This window comes from Schistocerca gregaria, chromosome X (assembly GCF_023897955.1).
Source record: "Schistocerca gregaria isolate iqSchGreg1 chromosome X, iqSchGreg1.2, whole genome shotgun sequence".
NCBI lineage: Eukaryota > Metazoa > Arthropoda > Insecta > Orthoptera > Acrididae > Schistocerca > Schistocerca gregaria.
In genome coordinates this window covers 252,465,878-252,491,440 of record NC_064931.1, presented here as the reverse complement: position 1 = coordinate 252,491,440, position 25,563 = coordinate 252,465,878, and the positions used below count along the sequence as shown (strand labels likewise).

The 25,563-nt window shown below is 43.4% G+C and overlaps 1 protein-coding gene across 1 annotated transcript in view; it reads right to left on the bottom strand.

Moving 5' to 3' along the window:
* Positions 1-615: 615 nt before the first annotated feature.
* The window catches only part of LOC126298543 (facilitated trehalose transporter Tret1-like), a 275,519-nt gene continuing 250,571 nt past the window's right edge, over positions 616-25,563 (bottom strand). The window contains exons 4-8 of the mRNA XM_049989903.1: positions 21,499-21,607; positions 18,601-18,814; positions 15,161-15,491; positions 9,651-9,907; positions 616-1,737 (exon numbers count right to left, since the gene is read on the bottom strand). Coding sequence (XP_049845860.1) covers positions 1,201-1,737; positions 9,651-9,907; positions 15,161-15,491; positions 18,601-18,814; positions 21,499-21,607 — 1,448 coding nt within the window. The 3' untranslated portion in view covers positions 616-1,200. The remainder of the gene's footprint in view (positions 1,738-9,650; positions 9,908-15,160; positions 15,492-18,600; positions 18,815-21,498; positions 21,608-25,563) is intronic.

Here is a 25,563-nt window from a genome sequence, read left to right as displayed (position 1 = left end):
AATTGCTTCTATGTCCTCCCTCAATCCGACCTGATAGAAATCCCAAACGCTTGAGCAGTACTCAAGAATTAATTGGTCGTATTAGTGTTTTATAAGCGGTCTCCTTTACAGATGAACCACATCTTCCCAAAATTCTACCAATGAACCGAAGACGACTATCCACCTTCCTCACAACTGCTATCACGTGCTTGTCCCACTTCATATCGCTCTGCAATGTTACGCCCAAATATCTAATCGACGTGACTGTGTCAAGCGCTACACTACTAATGGAGTATTCAAACATTACAGGATTCTTTTTCCTATTCATCTGCATTAATTTACATTTATCTATATTTGGAGTTAGCTGCCATTCTTTACACCAATCACAAGTCCTGTCCAAGTCATCTTGAATCCTGCTACAGTCACTCAACGACGACACCTTCCCGTACACCACAGCATCATCAGCAAACAGCAGCACATTGCTATCCATCCTATCCAAAAGATCATTTATGTAGATAGAAAATAACAGTGGACCTACCACACATCATCATCCTACCTCTCCCTCTCTGTCTTGCAATATTTCTCTCGATGACTTATCGTTCCAAGCGCTCCACCGAAGGTGCCACTTACAGAAAATAATTGTTACAAACAGATTTTGTATTTTATTAAAAGAAACTCAGTACAAATAGCGTCACAAATATCTATGTGCTTCATAATACATAGTAGAATGAAAACAGCGCACGGCTTGTTTTCGCAAACCCAAAGGAGTATAAAAAATTGTCACTTGTAGGCTAAAACAACACTGCATATTGCAGCATGCCTGACGAGACGACAGTGAGGAATCTCCTTGTTTATAAAATGCATCAATAATAAATACTCCGTGTAAGGAATAACTATTTTTCCTCGTATAGGAACAAGAGTTAATAATACTTGGACAATCTCTGCAGAGTAAGTCTTTTAACAGTAATACTGTAGTTATCACAAGCCTGGCTCATTGGATGACAGACAAGCTCGATCCGACAAACGGGAACGGTGGCGCAGATAGAGCCCACACCGCGCTGTGCTCGTTTTTAGTTCGTGCGCAGCAGGTTGGCTCCCCCGTGGCCTGCGCGGGCGATGGCGGGCAGTGGGCATTCTGCTGGGCAGCTGCCGCTGCTCGTGGACACACGGCTGGCTGCCGACGCAGCACCTCTTCATTTCCAAGCTCGCCCGTCCGGCCGCTCAGTTCTTGATGCGCGCGATCTCCCTGGCAATCGTTTCTCTCGATTTGCCTTTCGTCTCGGGCACGAACGGCACCACGAAGGCTATGGCGAGGACGTTGGCCACCAGGAAGAAGAGGTAGGTCGGTATGGAGCCGACCGTGTCGACGGCGTCGCTGAAGAAGTTGGTGATCAGGAACGACAGCAGCCAAGTGAGCGACACGTACAGCGCCGAGCCCTTCTTGTTCTCGACGGGCAGCAGCTCGGCCATGATGAGCCAGGGCAGCGGGCCCATGCCCAGCGAGAAGGACACGACGAACAGGATGAGCGACAGCAGCGGCACCCAGCTCGCCGTCAGCTCGATGTCTGGGTACACGGTCTTGAGGTAGAAGTAGGCGACGAGCAGCGTGTACGATATGACGATGCCGCCCAGCGACACGAGCAGCAGCGCGCGCCGACCCACGTGGTCCACGAGGCGAGAAGCCGTCGTGTTGGACGTCAGCAGCACCGCGCCGATGATCATGCTCGAGTTGTTGGGCGACAGCGGGCTGCCGGCCTCCTGCGCACCGTAATGAATATGTCTTACACATGTCACATAGTCAGAATGAGATTTTCACTCTGCAGCGGAGTGTGCGCTGATATGAAACTTCCTGGCAGATTAAAACTGTGTGTCGGACCGAGACTCGAAAGCTGTGAGGACGGGGCGTGAGTCGTTCTTGGGTAGCTCAGGTGCTAGAGCACTTGCCAGCGAAAGGCAAAGTTCCCGAGTTCGAATCTCGGTTCGGCACACAGTTTTAATCTGCCAGGAAGTTTCATGTCTTATAGTCGATTATCGATAGGTCAGAATTAAGGAAAGTTCAAATAATTGAGAATTTGACTTAAGTTTGAGTGATCAAGACGGAATCAAGAAGTAGTCGAAATAGGAGAATCTTATACCTAAAAAAGTTAAAACGAAATCGATGATCTTATTTTGCTTCAGTGACTGCCAGCGTGCCTGGTCAAGCGCTTTTTCAATTTCGACCGGAATCACAGATACATGATTATGTAATTTCCTTCTAAGTATGTACATGCGCCACGTCTCCAATAACGACTTTGCCCCTTCTTATGTCACATATGGACTCGGCATTGCTTCCACTTCTCATTTTTCGAATAATCGTTGAAGTGTACGAAAGATAGAATGTCTAGTTTCCTCCAAAATCAGGAAAACGTCCGTACAAAAGTTAAATACATTTGCAACTGATTCACCTACTATACACACTATTGGCCATTAAAATTCCTACACCACGAAGGTGACGTGCTACAGACGTGAAATTTAACCGACAGGAAGAATATTCTGTGATGTGCAAATGATTAGCTTTTCAGAGCATTCACACAAGGTTGGCGCCGGTGACCATATCTACAACATGGTGACATGAGCAAAGTTTCCAACCGATTTCTCATACACAAACACCAGTTGACCGGCGTTGCCTGGTAAAACGTTGTTGTGATGCCTCGTGTAAGGAGGAAAAATGCGTACCATCACGTTTCCGACGTTGATAAAGGTCGGATTGTAGCCTATAGCGATTGCGGTTTATCGTATCGCGACACTGCTGCTCGCGTTGGTCGAGATCCAGAATATGGAATCGGTGGATTCAGGAGGGTAATACGGAACGCCGTGCTGGATCCCATCGCCCTCGTATCACTAGCAGTCGAGATGACAGGCATCTTATCCGCATGATTGTAACGGATCGCGCAGCTACGTCTCGATCCCTGAGTCAACAGATGGGGACGTTTGCAAGACAACAACCATCTGCACGAACAGTTCGACGACGTTTGCAGCAGCATGGACTATCAGCTCGGAGACCATGGCTGCGGTTGCCCTTGACACTGCATCACAGACAGGAGCGCCTGCGATGGTGTACTCTTCCCGCGCCCGGGTTCCCGGGTGCGATTCCCGGCGGGGTCAGGGATTTTCTCTGCCTCGTGATGGCTGGGTGTTGTGTGTTGTCCTTAGGCTAGTTAGGTTTAAGTAGTTCTAAGTTCTAGGGGACTGATGACCATAGATGTTGAATCCCATAGTGCTCAGCGCCATTTGAGCCATTTGATGGTGTACTCAACGACGAACCTGGGTGCACGAATGGCAAAACGTCATTTTTTCGGATGAATCCATGTTCTGTTTACAGCGTCATTATGTTCGCATCCGTGTTTGGCGTCATCGCGGTGAACGCACAATGGAAACGTGTATTCGTCATCGTTAAATTGGCATATCACCCGGCGTGATGGTATGGGGTGCCATTGGTTACACGTCTCGGTCACCTCTTGTTCGTAATGACGGCACTTTGAACAGTGGACGTTACATTTCAGATGTGTTACGACCAGTGGATCTACCCTTCATTCGATCCCTGCGGAACCCTACATTTTAGCAGGATAATGCACGACCGTATGTTGCAGGTCCTGTACTGGCCTTTCTGGATACAGAAAATGTTCGACTGCTGCCCTGGCCAGCACATTCTCCGGATCTCTCACCAATTAAAAACGTTTGGTCAATGGTGGCCAAGCAACTGGCACGTCACAATACGCCAGTCACTAATCTTGATGAACTGTGGTATCGTGTTGAAGCTGCATGGGCAGCTGTACCTGTACACGCTATCGAAGCTCTGTCTGACTCAATGCCCAGATGTATCAAGACCGTTATTACGGTCAGAGGTGGTTGTTCTAGGTACTGATTTCTCAGGATCTATGCACCCAAACTGTAATCACACGTTAATTCTAGTATAATATATTCGTCCAATGTATACCCGTTTAGCCGGCCGGAGTGGCCGCGCGGTTAACGGCGCTACAGTCTGGAACCGCGCGACCGCTACGGTCGCAGGTTCGAATCCCGCCTCGGGCATGGATGTGTGTGACGTCCTTTGGTTAGTTAGGTTTAAATAGTTCTAAGTTCTAGGGGACTGATGACCACAGCAGTTAAGTCCCATAGTGCTCAGAGCCATTTGAACCACTTTTTTATACCCGTTTATCATCTGCATTTCTTCTTGGTGTAGCAATTTGAATGGCCAGTAGTGTAAGATTTTTATTGTTGATTAAAGAAAGGAATGCCAGAAAGAGTTCGGTACCAGTTATCGAAACATTCTAATTTTAGAATATTTGTTGGTGGTATATGTCCGCTTCCGACACTGATAATTCTGTGTTAGACTAACACAGAAAAACAACGATGTGCTTGCAGACGACATTTCCCGATGTAAGCGAGAAATCAGCCGAAAAATCTTCCTAAGTAAAAATGAACCTATTCTTAACGAACTGTTTTTCGGTCTAAAAAGCAAATCAAAATGTAAATAACTAAATTAAAGACCACTGATGATGCTTTACTACAGTAAAGAGAAACGCGTCTGGTGAAAAATCAGGCATTGTTATAGTTGCAACGACGGTTCTAAAACATGCCCATGAATTGTAAAGCAACTACGGACACTATGGGCACACAAATGGGCAAAAGTTATTTCCGATAGAACTTAGATAGAGATTCCTCAAGTGTTTTATAGTACGAGTATTATATGTAATCATGGACAATCTAGCAAACGTAGGAAAAGTACTTTTCGAATACGATTGTCTAGGAAAATGCTTAAATTTAAATGGACTGACAGATTTAGAAATGAAAATATATCTCTAAGAACATCAGAAAGAAGAATACTTGTCATAATGATTGGAATGAGGAAAATATCGTGGCTGGGGCTTGCATTTCGAAGAAATTCACTGAAGGGAAGCGTCATGAAAGGAAAGATTGTGGGAGGAGGGAGAAAAAGAAATATATTTGAAATTCTGAGCTGTCATCATAAAGAACGAACTTGGCAGCGAATGAAGAAAGAGACAGGGCAGGAGAAACTAGAGTGAGTGCGGTCAATAAGTGTCATAAGACATTTACCAACGAATAACAAGTGCGAATCGAGATAGCGCAACATACTGAAACACACCATTAAATATAAAAGGTTATAAAATATGTGGGTAATACACATTGTGACATAAAAGAAATTGTAGGCGATGTTTAGTACTTATGTGTAAACCAAAAGTTGCAAAAACTTTGTGTTCGTGTGCTGCGTGCAATTTACCGCCGAAAAGTGGTGTCTGCCCCGACATTAGTCTGGCATATTTGTGAATTAATAACATTTTGACCAGCTTTTGCCGATTTCCGAATCACAGTAATGTTCCCGAAATTCACTCACGCTGCAGAGGACTACATATGCAAAACGTGTGTATTCTAGGAACTTGCTCGGAGCTTCGTGATGGAAATGTCGTGTCCTAACTTCCTGAAACCGGATGTTGTCCGGGAAATTCATTAGCGGGGTGGAGACGGTCCATAGAGAAGACCGGCGCACGCTGCTGAATGTAGGGTGGGCGTGCGTCGACGGCCAGGAGTGTGTGGCATAGCAGCGGTTATTGGTCCACACACACACACACACACACACACACACACTGAATTACAGCCGGCGGCGATCTGAGCAGCGGGTGGCTGCCAGCTGACAGTTGTGATACCAAAACCAAGTTTGTGTTGCACCCAGTGGGCCCTCATATGGCTGGACTCGCACTTTGCATTTAAATCTAGATCTACATATATTCTCCGCAAGCACAATGGTGTGTGACGGAGGGTTCTTTTTGTACCACCTCACTTCCACCGTTTCCTGTTCCAGTCGTGAATGGTACGCGGGAATAACGAATTGTTAGAATCTGTCTGATCTTGCCTTAATGACTTTTTCCCGACATATACGCAAGAGGAAACAATATATTGGTTGGTACTTCTAGAAACGTGCGCTCTCGGAACTTTAAGAGTAAACTACAGTCTGGTACAGACAGTCTCTCCTGCAGCATCTGCCACTGGAGTTGCCTGAGCATCTCCATGACGCTTTTACTCTTACTAAATGAAACTGTAACGAAACGATATGCCTTTCTTGGGATCCTCTCTAATTTTTCTGTGTTTCCCAAACTGGTGAGCAGCATTCAATTTTTGGTAGAAGAAGGGTTCTGTAAGCTACCTCCTTCGTAGGTGAGCTATACTTCCTGAGAATTCTTCCAGTGACACTCTGTCTGGTATCTGCGTTTCCCGCGGTTAATTTTATAGTCTTTTCGCTTTAAGTCAATACGCATCGTACTCCCAGATGTTAGACGGATGTGATTACTTCCAGTGACTTCGGCAATGATACAGTCATACAACAGCAGATTTTATCAGCCTATTTATGGACAATAAGTTGTTTGTGTTTAGGGTCAATGATGAATCCCTGCATCAGGGATCCTCGTATGGGGACCCAGACTGAGGTTTCACGTGGTCTCCCTACATCGATGAAAGCAAATCAAGCTATGACTCTTTTGAAAAGGACTCGACCAATTTACTTGTCCATTATTCCCCATTCCATTCTTATGCTTCGCCGGCCGCTGTGGCCTAGCGGTTCTAGGCGCTTCAGTCCGGAACCGCGCTACTGATAGGGTCGCAGGTTCGAATCCTGCCTCCGGCATGGATGTGTGTGATATCCTTAGGTTAGTTAGGTTTAAGTAGTTCTAAGTCTAGGGGACTGATGATCTCAGACGTTAAGTCCCATAGTGCTCAGAGCCCCATTTAAACCATTTTTTGAACTTCTTATTCGCGAAAAAAAGCAGCTGACAGACCAGAAATCTTATTTACGACCAGTTTCGTTAGTACTGATCATCAGCACCTATCAAGAAGTGTTAATCCATGGTACGCAAGTACGTCATCAATAAGTAATAAAATATAAGTAGTGGGATTATATTGCAGTCATAACCGCGGACGTCACAGATATAACAGCCATTTGGTCTCAGTCACAAGTTGTGCATAGTGGGGTTCATTACAAATAGGCTCATCACATCATATGCGATTCATGCAGACCGCCTGCCGATAAACAAAAAAAAAAAAAAAAAAAAAAAAAAATTACACTTCGCATTTCTGAACCTCGAGAAAGCCTTTAACCGGGTCGTTCATGAGTTAATCTGGAAAACACCAAGATAAAACTATTCCATCTGGTGTGTAAGATATAGGGGGAAGGGGAAGTACCCTGAAGAATTCAAGAAGAATGTCATCAGTCATATGCCAATGAATGCACATGTTGACAGATGGGAATATTACCGAAACATCGGTTTAATAAGCCATGGTTTCAAAGTGTCGACACAATTAATTTACAAAAGAATGGAAAAATTCGTATATGCCGACCTCGGGGAAGATTGGATTGTGTTCAGGAGAAATGCAGGAACACGCGAGGCAATACTGACTTGACGACTTATCCCCTAGTACATAGGTTGAAGAAAGGCAAACCTACGTTTACATCATTCGTAGATTTAGAGAAGGCTTTTGATCATGTTGACTGGAACTACGCTTCTCGAAATATTGAAGGCTGTAGGGCTAAAATACAGAGAGAAAAATGTTATTTACAACTTGTACAGAAAACAAAAAATGGTTCAAATGGCTCTGAGCACTATGCGACTTAACTTCTGAGGTCATCAGTCGCCTAGAACTTAGAACTAGTTAAACCTAACTGACCTAAGGATATCACACACATCCATGCCCGAGGCAGGATTCGAACCTGCGACCGCAGCGGTTGCTCGGCTCTAGGCTATAGCGCTTAGAACCGCACGTACAGAAAACAAACGTCAGTTATGAGAGTCGAAGGGCATGAGAAGAAAGCCGTAGTTGAGAAGGTAGTGATATATGGTTATAGCATATCAGAATTGTTATTCACTCCGTACATTGAGGAAGCTGTGAATCGAACAAAGGAAAAATTTAGAAACATACTTAATGTTCGTGGAGAAGAAATAAAAACTTTGCGGTTTGCCGATGACATTCTGTCAGAGAACGCTAAGGATTTGGAATAGCAGGTAAATGGAATGGATAGTGTCCTGAAGAGACATTATAAGATGAACACCAGAAAAAATAAAATAAGGGCAATGGAGTGTAATAGAACGTAGTCGCAATAAATCACGTGATGTTGAAGGAATTAATTGGGGGAATGAGACGCTAAAAGTAGCAGATCAGTTTCGTTATTTGGTCAGCAAACTAACTAATGATGTAAGAAGTAGAGGGGATATAAAATGCAGACCAGCAATATCAAGAATAGTGTTTCTGAAGAAGAGGAATTTGTCAGCATCTAATGTAAAGATGAGTAAAATTTTGAATGTTAGGAAGTCTTTTCTGAAGGTATTTGTCTAGATTGTAGCCTTGTACTGAAGTGAAACGAGGACGATAAGCTGTTCAGGCAAGAACAGAATAGACGTTTAAATTTAGCTGCTATAGAAAAATTCTCATGATTAAATAGGTAGTTCGAGTAACTAATGAGAAGGCACTGAATCTAATTGGGGAAAATTTGTCACAACTTGACTAAAAGAAGGGGTATGTTGTTAGGACACAGCCCGAGGCATCGAGGAGTCTTCTATATGGTAATGGAGGGAAGTGTAGGTGGCAAAATTGTAGGGAGAGACCAAGTAAGGAAGGTACCAAGCAGTTTCAAATGAATTTCGGCTGCAGTAGAAATTCGGAGATGAAGAGACTTGCATAGAATAGTGTAGCGTGGAGAGCTGCATCATACCAGTCCTCAGACTGAAGACACAACAAGAACAAGAAGTCGGATGTGGCCAGACGTGCTATTCGTTTCCCAGATGGAATTTCACCTCATTTTCTACTATTGTGGTTGTGCATCTAAGTTCCGCGGTCTCATTCCTCGCGTCCATTTTCTGTGTCAACACGGGGACAACAGATATTCAGCTATCCCATCTTTGGACGATTTATGTGCTAATGAGTTGTTTCTTGCTGATCGAACCCGCCTGTATCTCGAAAACTGGTCTCTAAGCTAGAAGAATCGTTTAAGCTACAATGACATCATCACAAACATGAAGAAAACTGATTACTTGGGATGTGACCACTCTGCAAAACTACATAGTACAGTTCCCGCAAAAGTCACCCATACCATCTATTTCACGCACGAAACGTATTTGGGAGTCAGGAGTTAGAGGTCTACGAATGCTGCCGAGTCTCCCCGTTGTAGACATTAATTGAGGAAAGAAAAAAGGCTGACTAACAAAATGTGTTCGTTACTCCGTGTCACAAACGACTTGTTTCGCTGAGAATAAGAAATCGGAGGAATACGGAAACTACCAACTTGACAGGAAGCGCGTGGGGAAGAAGACAGGCGAGTAACTGAACATTTGCGTTATTCTTGAGTCCGCTGATGATAGCGAGGTGGAGAAATACGAAAACTTCCCACTCGACCCGAGTCAGTCATTAAACTGGTGCGGAGAAGCATGCGAGTAACGAAACAGTTCTTAGAGTCTCGTAGACTATTCGTTATTCAGTAATGAGTATATAAGATATACGACAGCCCTATTAGAGATCACTGTTGCATCCCGGATTAATGTTTTAAAATGGTAGCCTGCTACTTGTGGTGAGTGATCTCGCAATAGAATCACATGAGCATACTTCCTATCTCTCCATCTGCCACTCACCTGGAAAATGGGAGCACTGTAGAAAGTGACAGTGTTGATGCCGCTGAGAGGCCTGAAGAACATCAGTCCCAGGATGATGCCGGCAGAGATCCATCTGACGCGCTTCTTAAGGTCTTCAGTGAGCTCGCAATCCAGCACCGACGTCTGCGTTGTGATCGTGTAGATTGGCGGCTGTTCAATTTCTTTCTTCTCGGCGCAGATGGCGGCCTTCAAACTGTCGAACTCTTCTGATACATCGTAGTCGCCTTCCTTGTGACCTGTGGTGCAAGCGCATGAGACCATATTAGTAACACGAATTTCCTGCAACAAATCTAGTACGTTCAGAATAAAGACAGGATCAGCCAGGCTGTAATTAAATGAACTGAATCGTGCTCTATGTGATTCCAAAGTTTTTCAGGTAGATTATAACATTGTAGTTATAACGGTCACTTAATCAGTGGATCGATTGTAGAGTTGTGCATGAAGAACACTGAGGATATGATACTTATGATGCAGCGCAGTTCAAATACATGCTCGGTATCTGAAGCTACACGTCTCCAGAAATTCCTGTTTCAAAAATGATACAACACCGAAAAATCTAAGCGGAAATAATTCATAGTAGTATTGGACGAACTCACATTGCACCTTAGTCCATTTCTAGAAAGAGAGCACGGGGTGGGGGAAATAAACAGGACAGTTCAGACAGATTCTGCCGTTTTAGAAAGTAAGAAGATATTCACAGACAGCATTTATGTCCTTTATTTGATTTAAAACATTCAAAAGGAATGGCGATTATCAAAGAAATTAAGCAGTACGCCATCAAAGTGGGAGCTTCTTGTATTTCTCCCGGTAAAGTAGCCCATCAGCTTCGACTGAACAGCGGGAAGAATATTGAATAAGATAGGTATCATGATAATCTCTACTCTGCCATTAGTTTTCAGTGTGCTAGGGGAATCTTTTTTTTTCTTTTTAATTGGAAACGGTGACGCCATTCATTATTATGATATCCATGTCGAGCGACTTACAGCTTTTGCTATGGATATGACGAAATAAGTGAGAGACCCTTTCAGGAAATGCTCAAAATCAGATACGCAAAGTATGGTATAAAATACAAGACACAGATTTACTTAAGACTGAGAGAGATTCGGATGGCCCTCAGAGATCCACCTTTATAAACAGTCTGAAACTATGATTTTCAAAAGACCAGTTTTTTATGTGTAACATTTTTTACTCTATAGTATAAGATTGAGGATGAAACATTATAAAACACTAGCTGCTATCGTATTACTTTATGGAAGTGAAAGCTGGTTACCCACAAAATTGAACTTGAGGTAAAATACAAGGCGTGGAAATGAAATATCTGAAAACAAGTGACTAACATCGTGTAGACCGCATAAGAAGAGAAATCGTGTAATTGGAGGTAGAAGTAGAAGCAAATGAATGGTCAATACAACACCATAAATGGTACAAATACGCACAGTTTAATATAAACTGCGTTTTGATGATCACATTACATTTCAGATATCTAACTGTAATACAGAACTGTAAAGTTCCATAAAGACAGAGATATTGGATAGTTTTTAGATTTATTTCATTTCTGCGGGATGGTTAGTTTACAAAATGAGAGCTCCAAAATTGATTCGAACAAATTATTTACATGTTCGCTGCATTTATCCGTACAGTAGTAATTATTATAGTAATTCAGATTCACCTTTTATGAAAACAATACATCCTTTTATAGGACAAACTATTTTGGCACCTTTGTGCCATTGTTATCAAATATCTTTATTGAGGTCTGCAAAATATAAGCTGTTCAATTTCTAGTTAAGGGAACGAAAATTAAGCCTAAAAATATTTTGTGCCTACTGTGGTTATTGCCGTATTCCTTAGAATGTTCGGTTCTGTTAACTCTTGTTTGCATTATCGTATAGCTTTCCATAAAAGCACAGATTGGAATACATCCAACGAATAGTTGAGGACTTTGGTTGTAATTACTGCACCGACAAGGAGACCTTGCGTAGTCGGCCTGTTCCGTTTCCTTCATACTTACAGCATTCGAATTTCAGTGGTTGGAAGTAATTGACTTTTAAGATTAGCAGATTTCTGAGCTCTGTTCAGTACAAACATTTAGAACAAATTAACTTAGTCGCTAGTGGCTAAGAGCGTAGCATAGAAATCCAGAAATCGTAAAGTCATCAGTCTGGATCTCACTTGTAACTTTTTAAAAAAGCTTTACTTATTTTCTGTACTTATTGTTAAATCAAAATTGTAGGTGACAAATGTTGAATCAAAATACTTTAATAAAAATAATACTATTTTTAGTTACAGGCCGTGTGAAAATAAATTAGAAGTTCGTACAGACGTGCTGAATGTCTTATCGTTAAATGAAAAATTGTATAGCACAATAACAGTTTCCAATTTCTAAAAATGAAGGAGTATTTCTTTTTCGATGTTTCAAACTTTTGTAAAAAAATTTTATTTATTTCGAGTACTGGCACTTACATAAGATTACTAACTAAAATTTAAAAAAATGCCATTTTAATGAAAAAATGTGATTAACATTTACATTTGTTAACAAATGTAGAACTGAAGTAGAAGTTAAAGAAACTTGTTACTAGCGAGATTCAACCATTGACGTTTCGACTGTAACCAGCATGGACTCGACTAAAGTCTGAAATAGTGCTGGATGGACTGACACCATGGATCCTGCAGGGCTGTCCATAAATCTGTAAGAGTACGAGCGGGTAAAGATCTCATCTGAACCGCACGTTGCAAGGCGTCCCAGACATACTCAATAATGTTCGTTTCTGGAGAGTTTGGTGACCAGCGGAAGTGTTTAAACTGAGAAGAGTGGTCGTAGAGCCACTCTGTAGCAATTCTGGACACGTGGGGTGTTGCATTGTCCTGCTCAAATTGCCTAAGTCCGTCAAAATGCACAATGGACATGAATGGATGCAGGTGATCAGACATTATGCTGAAGTACGTGTCACCTGTCAAAGTCCTATTTAGACGTATCAGGGATCTCATATCACTCGAACTGCACACGCCCCACATTATTACAGAGGCTCCACCAGCTTGAACAGTCCGCTGCTGACATACAGGGTCCATGGATTCACTCAGGTTGCCTCAATACACCGTACACGTCCGTGCGCTGGATACAATATGATACGAGACTCGTCCGACTAGTCACCATGTTTCACTCGTCAGTAGTCCAATGTCGGTGTTCACGGACCCAGGAGGGGTGTAAAGCTTTGTCTCGTGCAGTCAGCAAGGGTACACGACTGGGATTTCGGCTCGGAAAGGCCATATCGATGGTGTTTTGTTGAGTTGTTCGCATGCTGACACTTGCTGATGGCCCAGCACTGAAATCTGCGGCAATTTGCGGAAGAGATGCACTTCTGTTACGTTGAACGATTCTCTTCAGTTGTCGTTGGTCCCGTTCTTGCAGGATCTTTTTCCGGGCGCAGCGATGTTAGAGATTTGATGTTTTGCCGGATTCCTGATATTCACGGTACACTCGTGAAATTATCGTACGGAAAAATTTCCATTTCATCGCTACCTCGGAGATGTTGTGTCCCATAATTCGTGCGCCGACTATAACACCACGTTCAAAGTGACTTAAATCTTGAAAAACTGCCATTGTACCAGCAGTAACCGATCTAACAACTGCGCCAGACGCTTGTGTTATACAGTATGTTACAAAAAGGTTCGGCCAAACTTTCAGGAAACATTCCTCACACACAAGTAAAGAAAAGATGTTATGTGGACATGTGTCCGGAAACGCTTAATTTACATGTTAGAGCTCATTTTAGTTTCGTCAGTATGTACTGTACTTCCTCGATTCACCGCCAGTTGGCCCATTTTTGGGCAGGTAATGTTGACTTCGGTGATTGTGTTGACAAGCGACTCATTGCTCTACAGTACTAGCATCAAGCACATCAGTACATAGCATCAACAAGTTAGTGTTCATCACGAATGTGATTTTGCAGTTAGTGCAATGTTTACAAATGCGGAGTTGGCAGATGCCCATTTGATGTATGGATTAGCACTGGGCAATAGCCGTGGCGCGGTACGTTTGTATCGAGACAGATTTCCAGAAAGAAGGGGTCCCGACAGGAAGACGTTCGAAGCAATTAATCGGCCTCTTAGAGAGCACGGAACATTCCAGCCTATGACTCGAGACTGGGTAAGACCTAGAACGACGAGGACACCTGGAATGGACGAGGCAATTCTTCGTGCAGTTGACGATAACCCTAATGTCAGCGTCAGAGAAGTTGCTGCTGTACAAGGTAACGTTAACCACGTCACTGTATGGAGAGTGCTACGGTGGAACCAGTTGTTTCCGTACCATGTACAGCGTGTGCAGGCACTATGAGCAGCTGACTGGCCTCCACGGGTACACTTCTGCGAATGGTTCATCCAACAATGTGTCAATCCTCATTTCAGTGCAAATATTCTCTGTGATGAGGCTTCATTCCAATGTGATCAAATTGTAAACTTTCACAATGACCATCTGTGGGCTGACGAGAATCCGCACACTATTCTGCAATCTCGTCATCAACACAGATTTTCTGTAAACGTTTGGGCAGGCATTGTTGGTGATGTCTTGATTGGGCCCCATGTTCTTCCACCTACGCTCAATGGAGCACGTTATCATGATTTCATACGGGATACTCTACCTGTGCTGCTAGAACATGTGCCTTTACAAGTACGGCACAACATGTGGTTCATGCACGACGGACATCCTGCAGATTTCAGTCGAAGTGTTCGTACGCTTCTCAACAACAGATTCGGTGACTGATGGATTGGTAGAGGCGGACCAATTACATGGCGTCCACGCTCTCCTCAGCTCAACCCTCTTGACTTTCATTTATGGGGGCAGTTGAAAGCTCTCGTCTAAGCAACCCCGGTACCAAATGTAGAGACTCTTCGTGCTCGTATTGTGGACGGCTGTGATGCAATACGCCATTCTCCAGGGCTGCATCAGCGCATCAGGGATTCCATGCGACGGAGGGTGGATGCATGTATCCTCGCTAACGGAGGACATTTAGAACATTTCCTGTAACAAAGTGTTCGAAGTCACGCTCGTACGTTCTGTTGCTGTGTGTTTCCATTCCATGATTAATGTGATTTGAAGAGAAGTAATAAAATGAGCTCTAACATGGAAAGTAAGCGTTTTCGGACACATGTCCACATAACATATTTTCTTTCTTTGTGTGTGATGAATATTTACTGAAAGTTTGGCCGTACCTTTTTGTAACACCCTGTATAGCCGTTGGCGACCGCAGCGCCGTATTCTGCCTGTTCACATATTTCTGTATTTGAATACGCATGCCTAAACTAGCTTCTTTGGCGCCTCAGTGTGCATCGAAATGTTTTGTACTTAATAGTGCTCAGATATCTTCTAATCGTACTGCTGTAGGAAGTTGATGTCCGGGCACTGACCTTCCAGTTTAGTAAGTGTGAATAAAAGAGGGCTAGTCCGTAAGGTGCCCGCGAGTGACGGTAAGATACGCTGTAGAGGAACTGACCGTATCGCAGCCAGCGCAGGGAGCTGAGCGCGGCTTCGTCCCGGCCGCGGCGCAGCAGGAAGACGGGCGACTCGGGCATGCGGCAGAGCAGCACCACGTGCAGCAAGGGCAGCGCGGCGCACATCCAAGCCAGCCAGGGGTGCGGCTGCGGCGCCAGCCCGCCCGCCACGTACGACAGCACGATGCCCGCGTTCACGCTCAGGTCGAAGAACACGCCCACGCGGCCGCGCACCTCCTTCACCGTCACCTCCTCGCTGTAGATGGGCACCACGATCGTTAGCCCGCCAGCCGCCAGCCCGCCCACGAACCGGCCGACGTACATCATGATCGCCTGCAGACACCAAAAATGCTTGTTCCTTCATCCGTTTATTACCGAGAGTCTCAGATCGGGTGAATGTCCGGCGCATATTTCAGTCACCAGGGACGGAGAGATTTATATGGAGTTTTGCAGATACTAGCAGAATAAACGTTACCTACTACTATACAACAGTGCTTTTACAAAGGACCATTCTTGGCAAAAGTTTGTTCCTTTTAGCTCGGGCATTACGCAACAGCAATAAAAGTTGGTAACAAATGAATGGCGAGACGGAGCATCTGTGTTGGTTAACCAAAAGTATGGACACATTTATAGCAAATTGTGTGTGTGTGTGTGTGTGTGTGTGTGTGTGTGTGTGTGTGTGTGTGTTTTGCTCTGCACTATATTTCTTATATAGTCTTCGATACAGTTCCCCACAGTCGTTTAAGGAACAAAGTAAGAGCATATGGACTGTCGGACCAATTGTGTGATTGGATTGAAGAGTTCCTAGATAACAGAACGCAGCATGTCATTCTCAGTGGAGAGAAGTCTTCCGAAGTAAGAGTGATTTCAGGCGTGCCGCAGGGGAGTGTCGTAGGACCGTTGCTATTCACAATATACGTAAATGACCTTGTGGATAACATCGGAAGTTCACTGAGGCTTTTTGCGGATAATGCTGTGGTATATCGAGAGGTAGTAGCAATGGAAAATTGTAGTGAAATGCAGGATGATTTGCAGCGAATTAACGCATGGTACAGGGAATGGCAATTAAATCTCAATGCAGACAAGTGTAATGTGCTGCGAATACACAGAAAGAAAGATCCCTTATCATTTATCTAAAATATAGCAGGTCGGCAACTGGAAGCAGTTAATTCCATAAATTAAGTGGGAGTACGCATTAGGAGTGATTTAAAATGAAATGATCATATTAAGTTGATCGTCGGTAAAGCAGATGCCAGACTGAGATTCATTGGAAGAATCCTGAGGAAATACAATCCGAAAACAAATGAAGTAGGTTACAGTACGCTTGTTCGCCCACTGCTTTAATACTGCTCAGCATTGTGGAATCCGTACCAGATAGGGTTGACAGAAGCGATAGAGAAGATCCAACGGAGAGCAACGTTCTTCGTTACAGGATCATTTAGTAATCGCGAAAGCGTTACGGAGATGATAGATAAACTCCAGGGGAAGGCTCTACAGGAGAGACGCTCAGTAGCTCGGTACGGGCTTTTGCAGAAGTTTCGAGAACATACCTTCACCGAGGAGTCAAGCAGTATATTGCTCCCTCCTACGTATATCTCGCGAAGAGACCATGAGGATAAAATCAGAGAGATTAGAGCCCACACAGAGGTATACCGCAATCCTTCTTTCCACGAACAATACGAGACTGGAATAGAAGGGAGAACCGATAGAGGTACTCAGGGTACCCTCCGCCACACACCGCAGGTGGCTTGCGGAGTGTGGATGTAGATGTAGATGTAGATATCTTGCCTGCTATTCGGCGAAGCATGCACTTGTTGGAAAACAGTCAACACTGCTATAAAATGACGCAGGAACTTCAATGTATCTAACACAAAATAATGCAGTTCGTATCTTAGGAAGTTGTTTACATTGTTTTAATCGTTCTTAGGTCCAATTGCAATAAAATATTCTTTTATAGGGTTCACTACCTGAATCGGTAAAAACGGAACCGTCATTAGATCAGCTTGTTGTCAGTCTCTCGGTTCGAATGTTAAAAACACTTTTTTTCTCAGGAAAAGATAGACGTATCAAGTTTGCGTCACATGCTAAGCTCTACGGTCTCTTGGCAGTGTAATTAATGTAAGATTCTAAGTCAAGGCAATCAAAAGCTACGGCCATGTATGTCACACATTTTGACACTCGCAAACTCGCTCATCATAACCTACAGGGTACTTACGGTTTACTTACAATCGAGAAATTTGGCGAGCAGCAAGATTCCAGTGAAGTAAAGGAAAAAACCGAAAATCGTTAATTTAAAAATATGCCACACGAAAAAAATACTTTTTTGTCGTATGCTATCTGACTGACTGTGTGTCTGTATGTGATGACCGCATTTTCTCAGATATTTTGTTACATCGTTTCCTGCTGTAAGGCCCCACGGAGTGTCCGTGCGGTTCTAAGCGCTACAGTCAGGAGCCGAGCGACCGCTACGGTCGCAGGTTCGAATCCTGCCTCGGGCATGGATGTGTGTGATGTCCTTAGGTTTAATTAGTTCGAAGTTCTAGGCGACTGATGACCTCAGAAGTTAAGTCGCATAGTGCTCAGAGCCATTTTTGTAAGGCCCCACCTCCCCGAAGACTTATCGCCCCAACGTAAATCTGCCAACATCACATGTACATTATATGCAATTTTAAACGGCATCAGACGTTTGACGACGGTAACGCCGCCGTTTGTTTTTAGTAAATAGCATTAACAACAATGCTCAGTGCTGTTTTTACTTTATTATAAGAATTATTTTTTCATTAAAAGTAAGTCAACATCTGTATTTCGGTGATTAACGACGTTTCGATTCAAATGATTCAAATGGCTTTCAGCACTATGGGACTTAACATCTATGGTCATCAGTCCCCTAGAACTTAGAACTACTTAAACCTAACTAACCTAAGGACATCACACACATCCATGCCCGAGACAGGATTCGAACCTGCGACCGTAGGGGTCGCGCAGTTCCAGACTGCAGCGCCTAGAATCACCCCAGTAATTCACAAAGCAAAAGTGGACTTTCAGTTTAACGTGCAATTCGAAACACACGTATCGTTCCTCGCGGCGTTTCATATCGTTGACAGATGAAGGGTAGATTAAAGACAGAATGAAAATTTCAGAGGTCCCACGGGGATTCGATTCCGCGACCTCTCGGTTTACAAGCACACACTTCACCACTTTTTTTTTTTCTTTTGCCCTTTTAATTTCGATCTGCTCCTTCGCCTCTATGTTATCAGTGGTTCTCTGCGGGTGTTGCACAACATCTTTCCAATTCTATAGACAAGAATTTCACTCAACTTTTTGCTACAGTGCTGGGCTGGCTGAGTACGAAACCAGGAAGCAGGACGTTTTGATTACTAGTCGAAGACGCTACCTCTAGATCAAGTTTTACTCCCGTCCGTTAGGCAAGTGGTGTACTTACTGGGTATTTGGTGAGCTGAGCGAGGCCGATGAGCAGCCAGCTGACGGTGAAGAGGGCGCCCATGGCGAGGATGCAGCCCTTCCGTCCTAGAGACTCCACGAGCAAGAGCGCCACCAGCAGCGATCCCAGCGTTGCCCCGAGGGGCAGCATCGACGCGATCCACGCCGCCTCCGCCGTTGTCACCAGCTGCTGCCCGTGCTCCGCTGCCTGTGCGCTGCACACACAACAGATCTCTCTCTCTCTCTCTCTCTCTCTCTCTCTCTCTCTCTCTCTCTCTCTCTCTCTCTGTGTGTGTGTGTGTGTGTGTGTGTGTGTGTGTGTGTGTGTGTGTGTGTGTGTGTGTGTGTGGTTTTTGGCACGAAACATTTGGTCAGACAAAGCAACAGCGTGTTCAAAGCATACTTCTTCCCACCAGGAAACCATACCTTACTGGCCTTATGCGACCCCCTTCGTGGCTTTCCTGTATCACTACTTGAATCTCCACTCAGCTACAGGTGCCACTTCTTCGTCTCTGGTGGTTCTATTTAGTTAGCATTTCTGGGCGTACTACTAATAGATAGGCACAAATGCTCATTCTCGTACGATTTCACGATTGCAGAACATTCACTGGAACCAGTCACGTCCTTTAAAATTCTGGGAGTATGCGTGCAGACTTAAAATCGAACGACGACGTAAACCTAATAGCGGGTAGGGCAGTTTCCAAATGGTGATTCATTGGAAGAATCTTCAGACAATGTAGTCTACCGTCGAAGAAGGTCGATTACAAAACCCTCTTGCGATCGATACTTGGAATACTGCTTCTTAGTCTGGAGTCCTTAGTAGATAGGACTGATAGAGGAACTGGCGAAGATTTAAAGAAATGCAGTGCGTTTCGCCACAACTTCATTTTGTAAGCTAAGAAGCATCACGGAGATGCTTATCAAACTCCAGTGGCACACGCTACAAGAACGGCGTTGTCCATCGTGGCATGGTTTTTCTGCTGAAATTCCGAGACAGTAAATTCCTGGAGGATTGACCGAATATATTACTTCCTCCCACGTATATCTCGCGAAAAGATCTCGAAGGTGAAATCAGAGAGATTCGAGCTGACACGGAGGCTTACCAACGATCGATACGATCGATCTTGCCGCGGATGACTCGGGATTAAAATGGGAATGAAGAGAAGTGACAGCGGTATGCAAAGCACCCCTCGAATACACATCGTAAGGTGACTTGCAGAGTATCAATGTCAGTGTATAAATACTCTTGTGAAGCTCGAGATTCAAATAATAGAAGAATGTAAGAATTCCCTTCTAAAAATGGTCGAAATTGGTTCTACGTTACAGGCGGTACACATAAAATTTTAATTATTCTATCGAAAAACAAACCTACATCATAATTGCTTTGTTTCTTTGCCTATACAAGGCTGCAGTCCTCTTACACACCGAAATCTTGTTGTCGCAGTAGCTTAACACGCTGCTGTAGGAGTCACAGCAAAATGACGCAGTCTATTGATTCAGTGCAGTGTCGCACTGCATTTCAAGGGGGAAAAGACTGCAACAATCCATAATGAGTTGGACGTAGTGTTCAGTAAGAACGGAGTACCATGCAGTGTCATAGGCAGTAGCTACCATTATGGTCAAACTCCCTCGCCCTTTCCACCGCTCCCATTGCCCGGAATTCTCCACGCTTCACGCTTTTTTAAATCAAAAATCTCGAAAAGTTCCTGGCAGCTTTACTTGAAATATTTGCGCGGTACTCTAATAAATATTCAGACATAGGCTACATAGTTTTTAAACAACACTGTACTGGTTTCTTGTTAACACTGACTGCGATACAGAAAATACTGTGTTATGCTGTGAAAATGTGCGATTTCATTTAGCTAACTACGATAGCTGGGCATTTTAGCCATTAAATAAACTGTTTCTCGTCTATAGCATTCTTTTTAAACAAAAATTGTTACACAACTGTGTACTGTTTTGTTTTCTTCCTCTACCCGTTTGCAGATCAAAACTATGCGAAATACTGTGACTTCGCTACTATTCTCACAGATCCAACAGCAGGAATGGTGTCTCATTCTTCATATTCCAATTACCCTAAGCAATTTTCCCCGTTTACTTTAAGCGACTTCAGTTCCCAGTCAGAGAGAAAATGAACAGGGAGGGAAAGGAGGAAATGGACAAAGACAGGGGGAAGGAGAAGATGAACAGAGAGAGGAGAAGGTGGAGGAGGAGGAGGTGAAGAGAGATAGGGGGAGAAGAAGAACAGACAGAAGGAGAGGAGGAGATGGACGGACAGATTGGGGGGGGGGGGGGGGGGGAAGAACGCAAATCCAATTCCCATTCATATTAAGCAATCGTGAAGCATTTCCAGGTTTGCTAGTACTAAATAACAGTACTAAATAACATCAAAAATAACTTTTTTCGTCCTTCAATAGAGTTAACTTTTTCAGTATGAAAGAAAGGCTATTTAATGGAAACTGTTTTATCAATTGATGTTCTTATTTATACACGGTATAGGATATTTCTTTGGCCAGCATAACGCAAAATGAAAACTAACACTAAGAAGACTCAAAACCACGAAACCCAATACTATTATACGAGTTAGCGCAGTGAAAATACTTTAAATGCGAACATTTTTAGGTTAGACTTTACCGTGACTGTTACTGACATTAAATGAAACAACAAGTTCACTGTTACCAGTCAACGGTGACTGGTAACAGTGAACTTGTTGTTTAATTTAATGGCAGTGAGAATAGGTTAACTACAAATGTTGGAGACCAGCTGACCCCCCCCCCCCCCCCTCATTTCTTCCAGAGAAACCATGATGGCTTGTGTGAACGCCGTCAAAACAATACATGCAGATGATTGCACTGACAGTCGAGTGGTGTTGCGGAGAGCAGAAGCGGGTTATACTTACTGTGCGGAGCTGAGCAGTGAGGTGGCGTTGCCGTTGGGCTTGGTGATGGAGGGCAGCGTGGGCGATGTCCAGCCCAGGTGGTTGCCGCTGCACAGGCCGCCGATGGTGCCTGCAACACCAGCCACCTGAGTCGCCACCACATCGATTCTCCGGCCGCTGGCGCTGGAAGCCTGCCAGCGCGCCACAGCACTCGCACAAAACACACCCACACTCGCCATTCTCACACTGCACCAAAGTCATTCCACGGCAGATCATCGTCAGGGATACATAATCCATTACTTATACTACATTAGCAATTTTTAGATTATGTCTATGTGCAGCCCAGTAGATGCAGTTTCCGTTGTGCCAGACGAATTACGTCTCAGCTTTCTGAGGCACCTTCGGTGGCCTGAAATACACAGCTAAGAAAATCATACCAAAAATACTACCCCCTAGGAGACGTCACGCTAATACCGCCTCTAGCTTTGATACGGGCTTATATTTGCCGAGGAAGGGTGTCCGCAAGTTACTGATGTATGAAATGTCCTGCTAAAGACTTTAATTATTAATAAGATCTTGAAGAGCTACCAAATTGCGTTGGTGTTGATTAAAATGTTTCAATCGCTGTTAGAAATTGTCCCAGACATTTTCTATGAGACTGAGATCAGATAATTTAGAGGTCCAATCTAGTTACGTCTGAGTGTTCGTCGAGCCCTCTGAACACACATGTTGTCAAATTGGAAGACGGGAGTGTCCACGACACACTTACACATCGTAAAGAGGCAGAAGAAAGGGCAACATTTGGCGACTGAGAATGCTGAAATAAACATCCTGGCTCTGGTTCACTGTAAGCTGAATGAGTGATCTCATGTCGGGGAACATAAAACACCCCTAAAGCGTTGCAGAACTACTATATCTTCTGCACACTGCAGGTTGAGAAATATTATTAGGCTGTTGGTGCACTCGCCGTCTTACGTCATTTGAAAAGAGGTAAGATCGTAACTCTTCGGACCACACTACAGGCCTCCAATCAGCTGCTCTAAAATTTCTGTGGCTTTGGCCCTCTGAACATGTGCAGCTTAATGTGCATCTATGACCGATCGCCTTTCGTGTGGTTCGGGACTTCAGATGCCCATTATATGCGTTTCCGTCCACAGTGTTGGACGGAAACTGATCGAAATAGACATTTCGCATCGATACCCCAACAAATCGGGGGATGTCATTTACTGCGTGACTACGGTCATGTCCGAACACGATACCTCATTTCTGTCATTCTGCCACGTCAACGCATTTTATGACGCTGTTACCCTGAAAAAGACTGGCTGGCACATACACACCACTTCACTGCCATGAGTGACACGAATTGTGGGGGTTCACATAATCGCATAGTTCTAGATGTACACCATCTTCGTACAGCACTATAGATCGACAATTTTGCTCTTTTAAGTGGGAGGAGGGGGAGGGAACTACGATTTTCTCTAGTGATTTTAGTTCTACTTAAATACAGCATTATTGTTTACATATAGTGCCACTCTACTTGTAAGCTACAAAAAGGCGTTGACGTTTTCTTACCGAATACACATATTTAATTACTTACAGTAATGTCTCCTGGTGAAGCGGTTCTTCTGTCTACTTAACCAACAATTCTTGTCAGCTTAGCTCAAAAACTACACAATTAAGAAATCTTAACAGCAGAGCTTACAAATTGCTTAGTGGTACAGGTAAAAGTAGAGTTTCGTCAGCAGAACATCACGGATACGTGTAAAACAATATACTCCGTAAGTAATATAATAATATGTACTCTGCGAGAAAGTGTTCGGGCCAGAATGGTTTACAGCTTGTACTTACAGCTACACAATAAATAGGGGGTGTACGAAAAAGTGTCCACCATTGTTACAGGACATGGAACTGGTTAAAAGCTAGAAAAGAATATATATATATATATATATATATATATATATATATATATATATATATATATAATAGTTATTTTTTCTTAGACACTATCATACAATATGATAACAACGACAACTGTTCTTAGGCATACATTGACCATCTACAAATTCTGTGCGTCATAGGCGGCATTTGACGAGATGAATTAATGTCTGTTCCGTGCCTTTAATTTTATAGGAAATGTTCTGAACTCTTTAGAATGTTGTGAGGCTAAAATTAATGAAAATAAATGAGATTGTAAGTAATGTATTTTTATTTTAGTGTTACTTTATCTAATGTACTTTCTCTATGATTTCAGGTAATGATACCGATCCAGCCGGACATCGAGTCTTTTAACGGACGGCGAGGGGTTGTTTCATACATAAGTAATACAGTGAGTACGAAAATCGTTGAATTAACTGTTTGTTATGTCAACTGTTTTCTTTCTTATAATTTAATCGAAGGTCTTCCAGAATGGCTCTCTTTGTTGTCTCGCACTGCATCCACATGACCTGACAGACTGACTTGAAGTTGCATCTGTCTTTGTATGCAACACCTATTTATGCCTAGCATCATATTATGAATTAAATGTGGCGCTCTCATGGAAGTCAAGACACAACTGCACTCCATTACTCGTCTATGGCCACACAGTTGATCGATTTCGGTGCTCCGTTCAGTGTCGTAAAAGAGTCGCGAGCTAATACGCCACGACACCTAGTTCTTTAGTAATAAGAATAGTCATGTACGGTATCTTTTGGCCTGACATGGCGTGAGTACGTACTTCGCACTTTGTGTAGCAGTAAGACTTCCATTGTGCTTGTGCGAGTATTGTTCTTTTATAACTCTGGGAATTCTACTGAATCTGCTACTATGTGTCAGCTGAAGCTGTAACATTAATTATGTGGTACTTCTGTGAGAAAAATCACATCTACTTCAGGAAACGAGCATAACGAGGTAACACAGATCCCCTTTAATTCAATAATAGTGAAGCATGATGTTAAATTTTGTACGGTGAGAACGAACCATGAATGATTGCGTGCGTGACATCTGTTAATCCGTCTATTTAACCATGTCAGTGCTTCATACGACCACTTAAAATGTTTCCGCCAAACAATTATCCTGACTAACATACGCTCTGCCTACTTCATCGGCATCTTACTGCTCATGCACCCCAGTGCTTGGGTTCAGCGATAAAGTACATATAATTCAATCGCAATAGCAAGACATGATATCGCTTATCTGATATCCTGGATGTGCCTTGCGGGAACAGCACTCCTCAAAGAAAGAATAATGCGGAGACGTTATTTGCCACAGCCTGAAGGACTGTTACCATAATGAATTTTTGCGGTCATGGGAAAAGACTCCAGGTTCGAATCCCGATTCGGCAGATAGTTTCAGTGTGCCAGAAACTTTCAAATTAGTGCAAATTTCGCTTCACAGACAATATTTATTTTGAAACTGCCCTTTTGCTTACAATAAGCGGCTGAATCAATTCATTCTGCCTACCTCACAACTTTTCCTAAAAAAAAAATTAATGTCTGTGCCCAGTTCCCCTCTCTGAGACAGTAAATAAAATATTCCAATTTTCTCGCACTTCGCTTCTTTCTCTTTTCATTTCTAAAGCTGTAACGTCGCTTTCTTTGCCCTGTTTTCATTACTTGTGCTTTGTCACATTTATCATTCTCTACCTCTCCCACTCTCTCTCTCAAGTCCGTCGGCCTCTAATTTGTCTTTTTTCTTCTACTTTTCATTAACTAATATAAGCTTTTTCAGCTGTACTTACTATTTTTGCCAACATATATTTCACTGTTATTTCTAAGTGTTGAAGTCCATATTTGATGTAGGACGTCTTATAAAATATGTGTCGTGATAAATTTTTCCTAAAATATGTAGAATGCCTGATTATCTGTAAGAGAGGGCCAGATTTCCCTGAGGTTGCCAGGATAAATAAATAGATAAATACTAGTCGTATTCCTGAACCTTTAACTGTCACCTCGTAAAAATAAAGTTGCGAGATTAATTTTTGGTATATTTGCAGGCACATGTCAGCCGTTCTGGTACCCAATGAAATCCACAGTACCACAGCATGTCTCTAGATCCGTCAAAACAAAATGGTACAGCCTATGGACAACGCGGAACATCGTGCGGTAATTC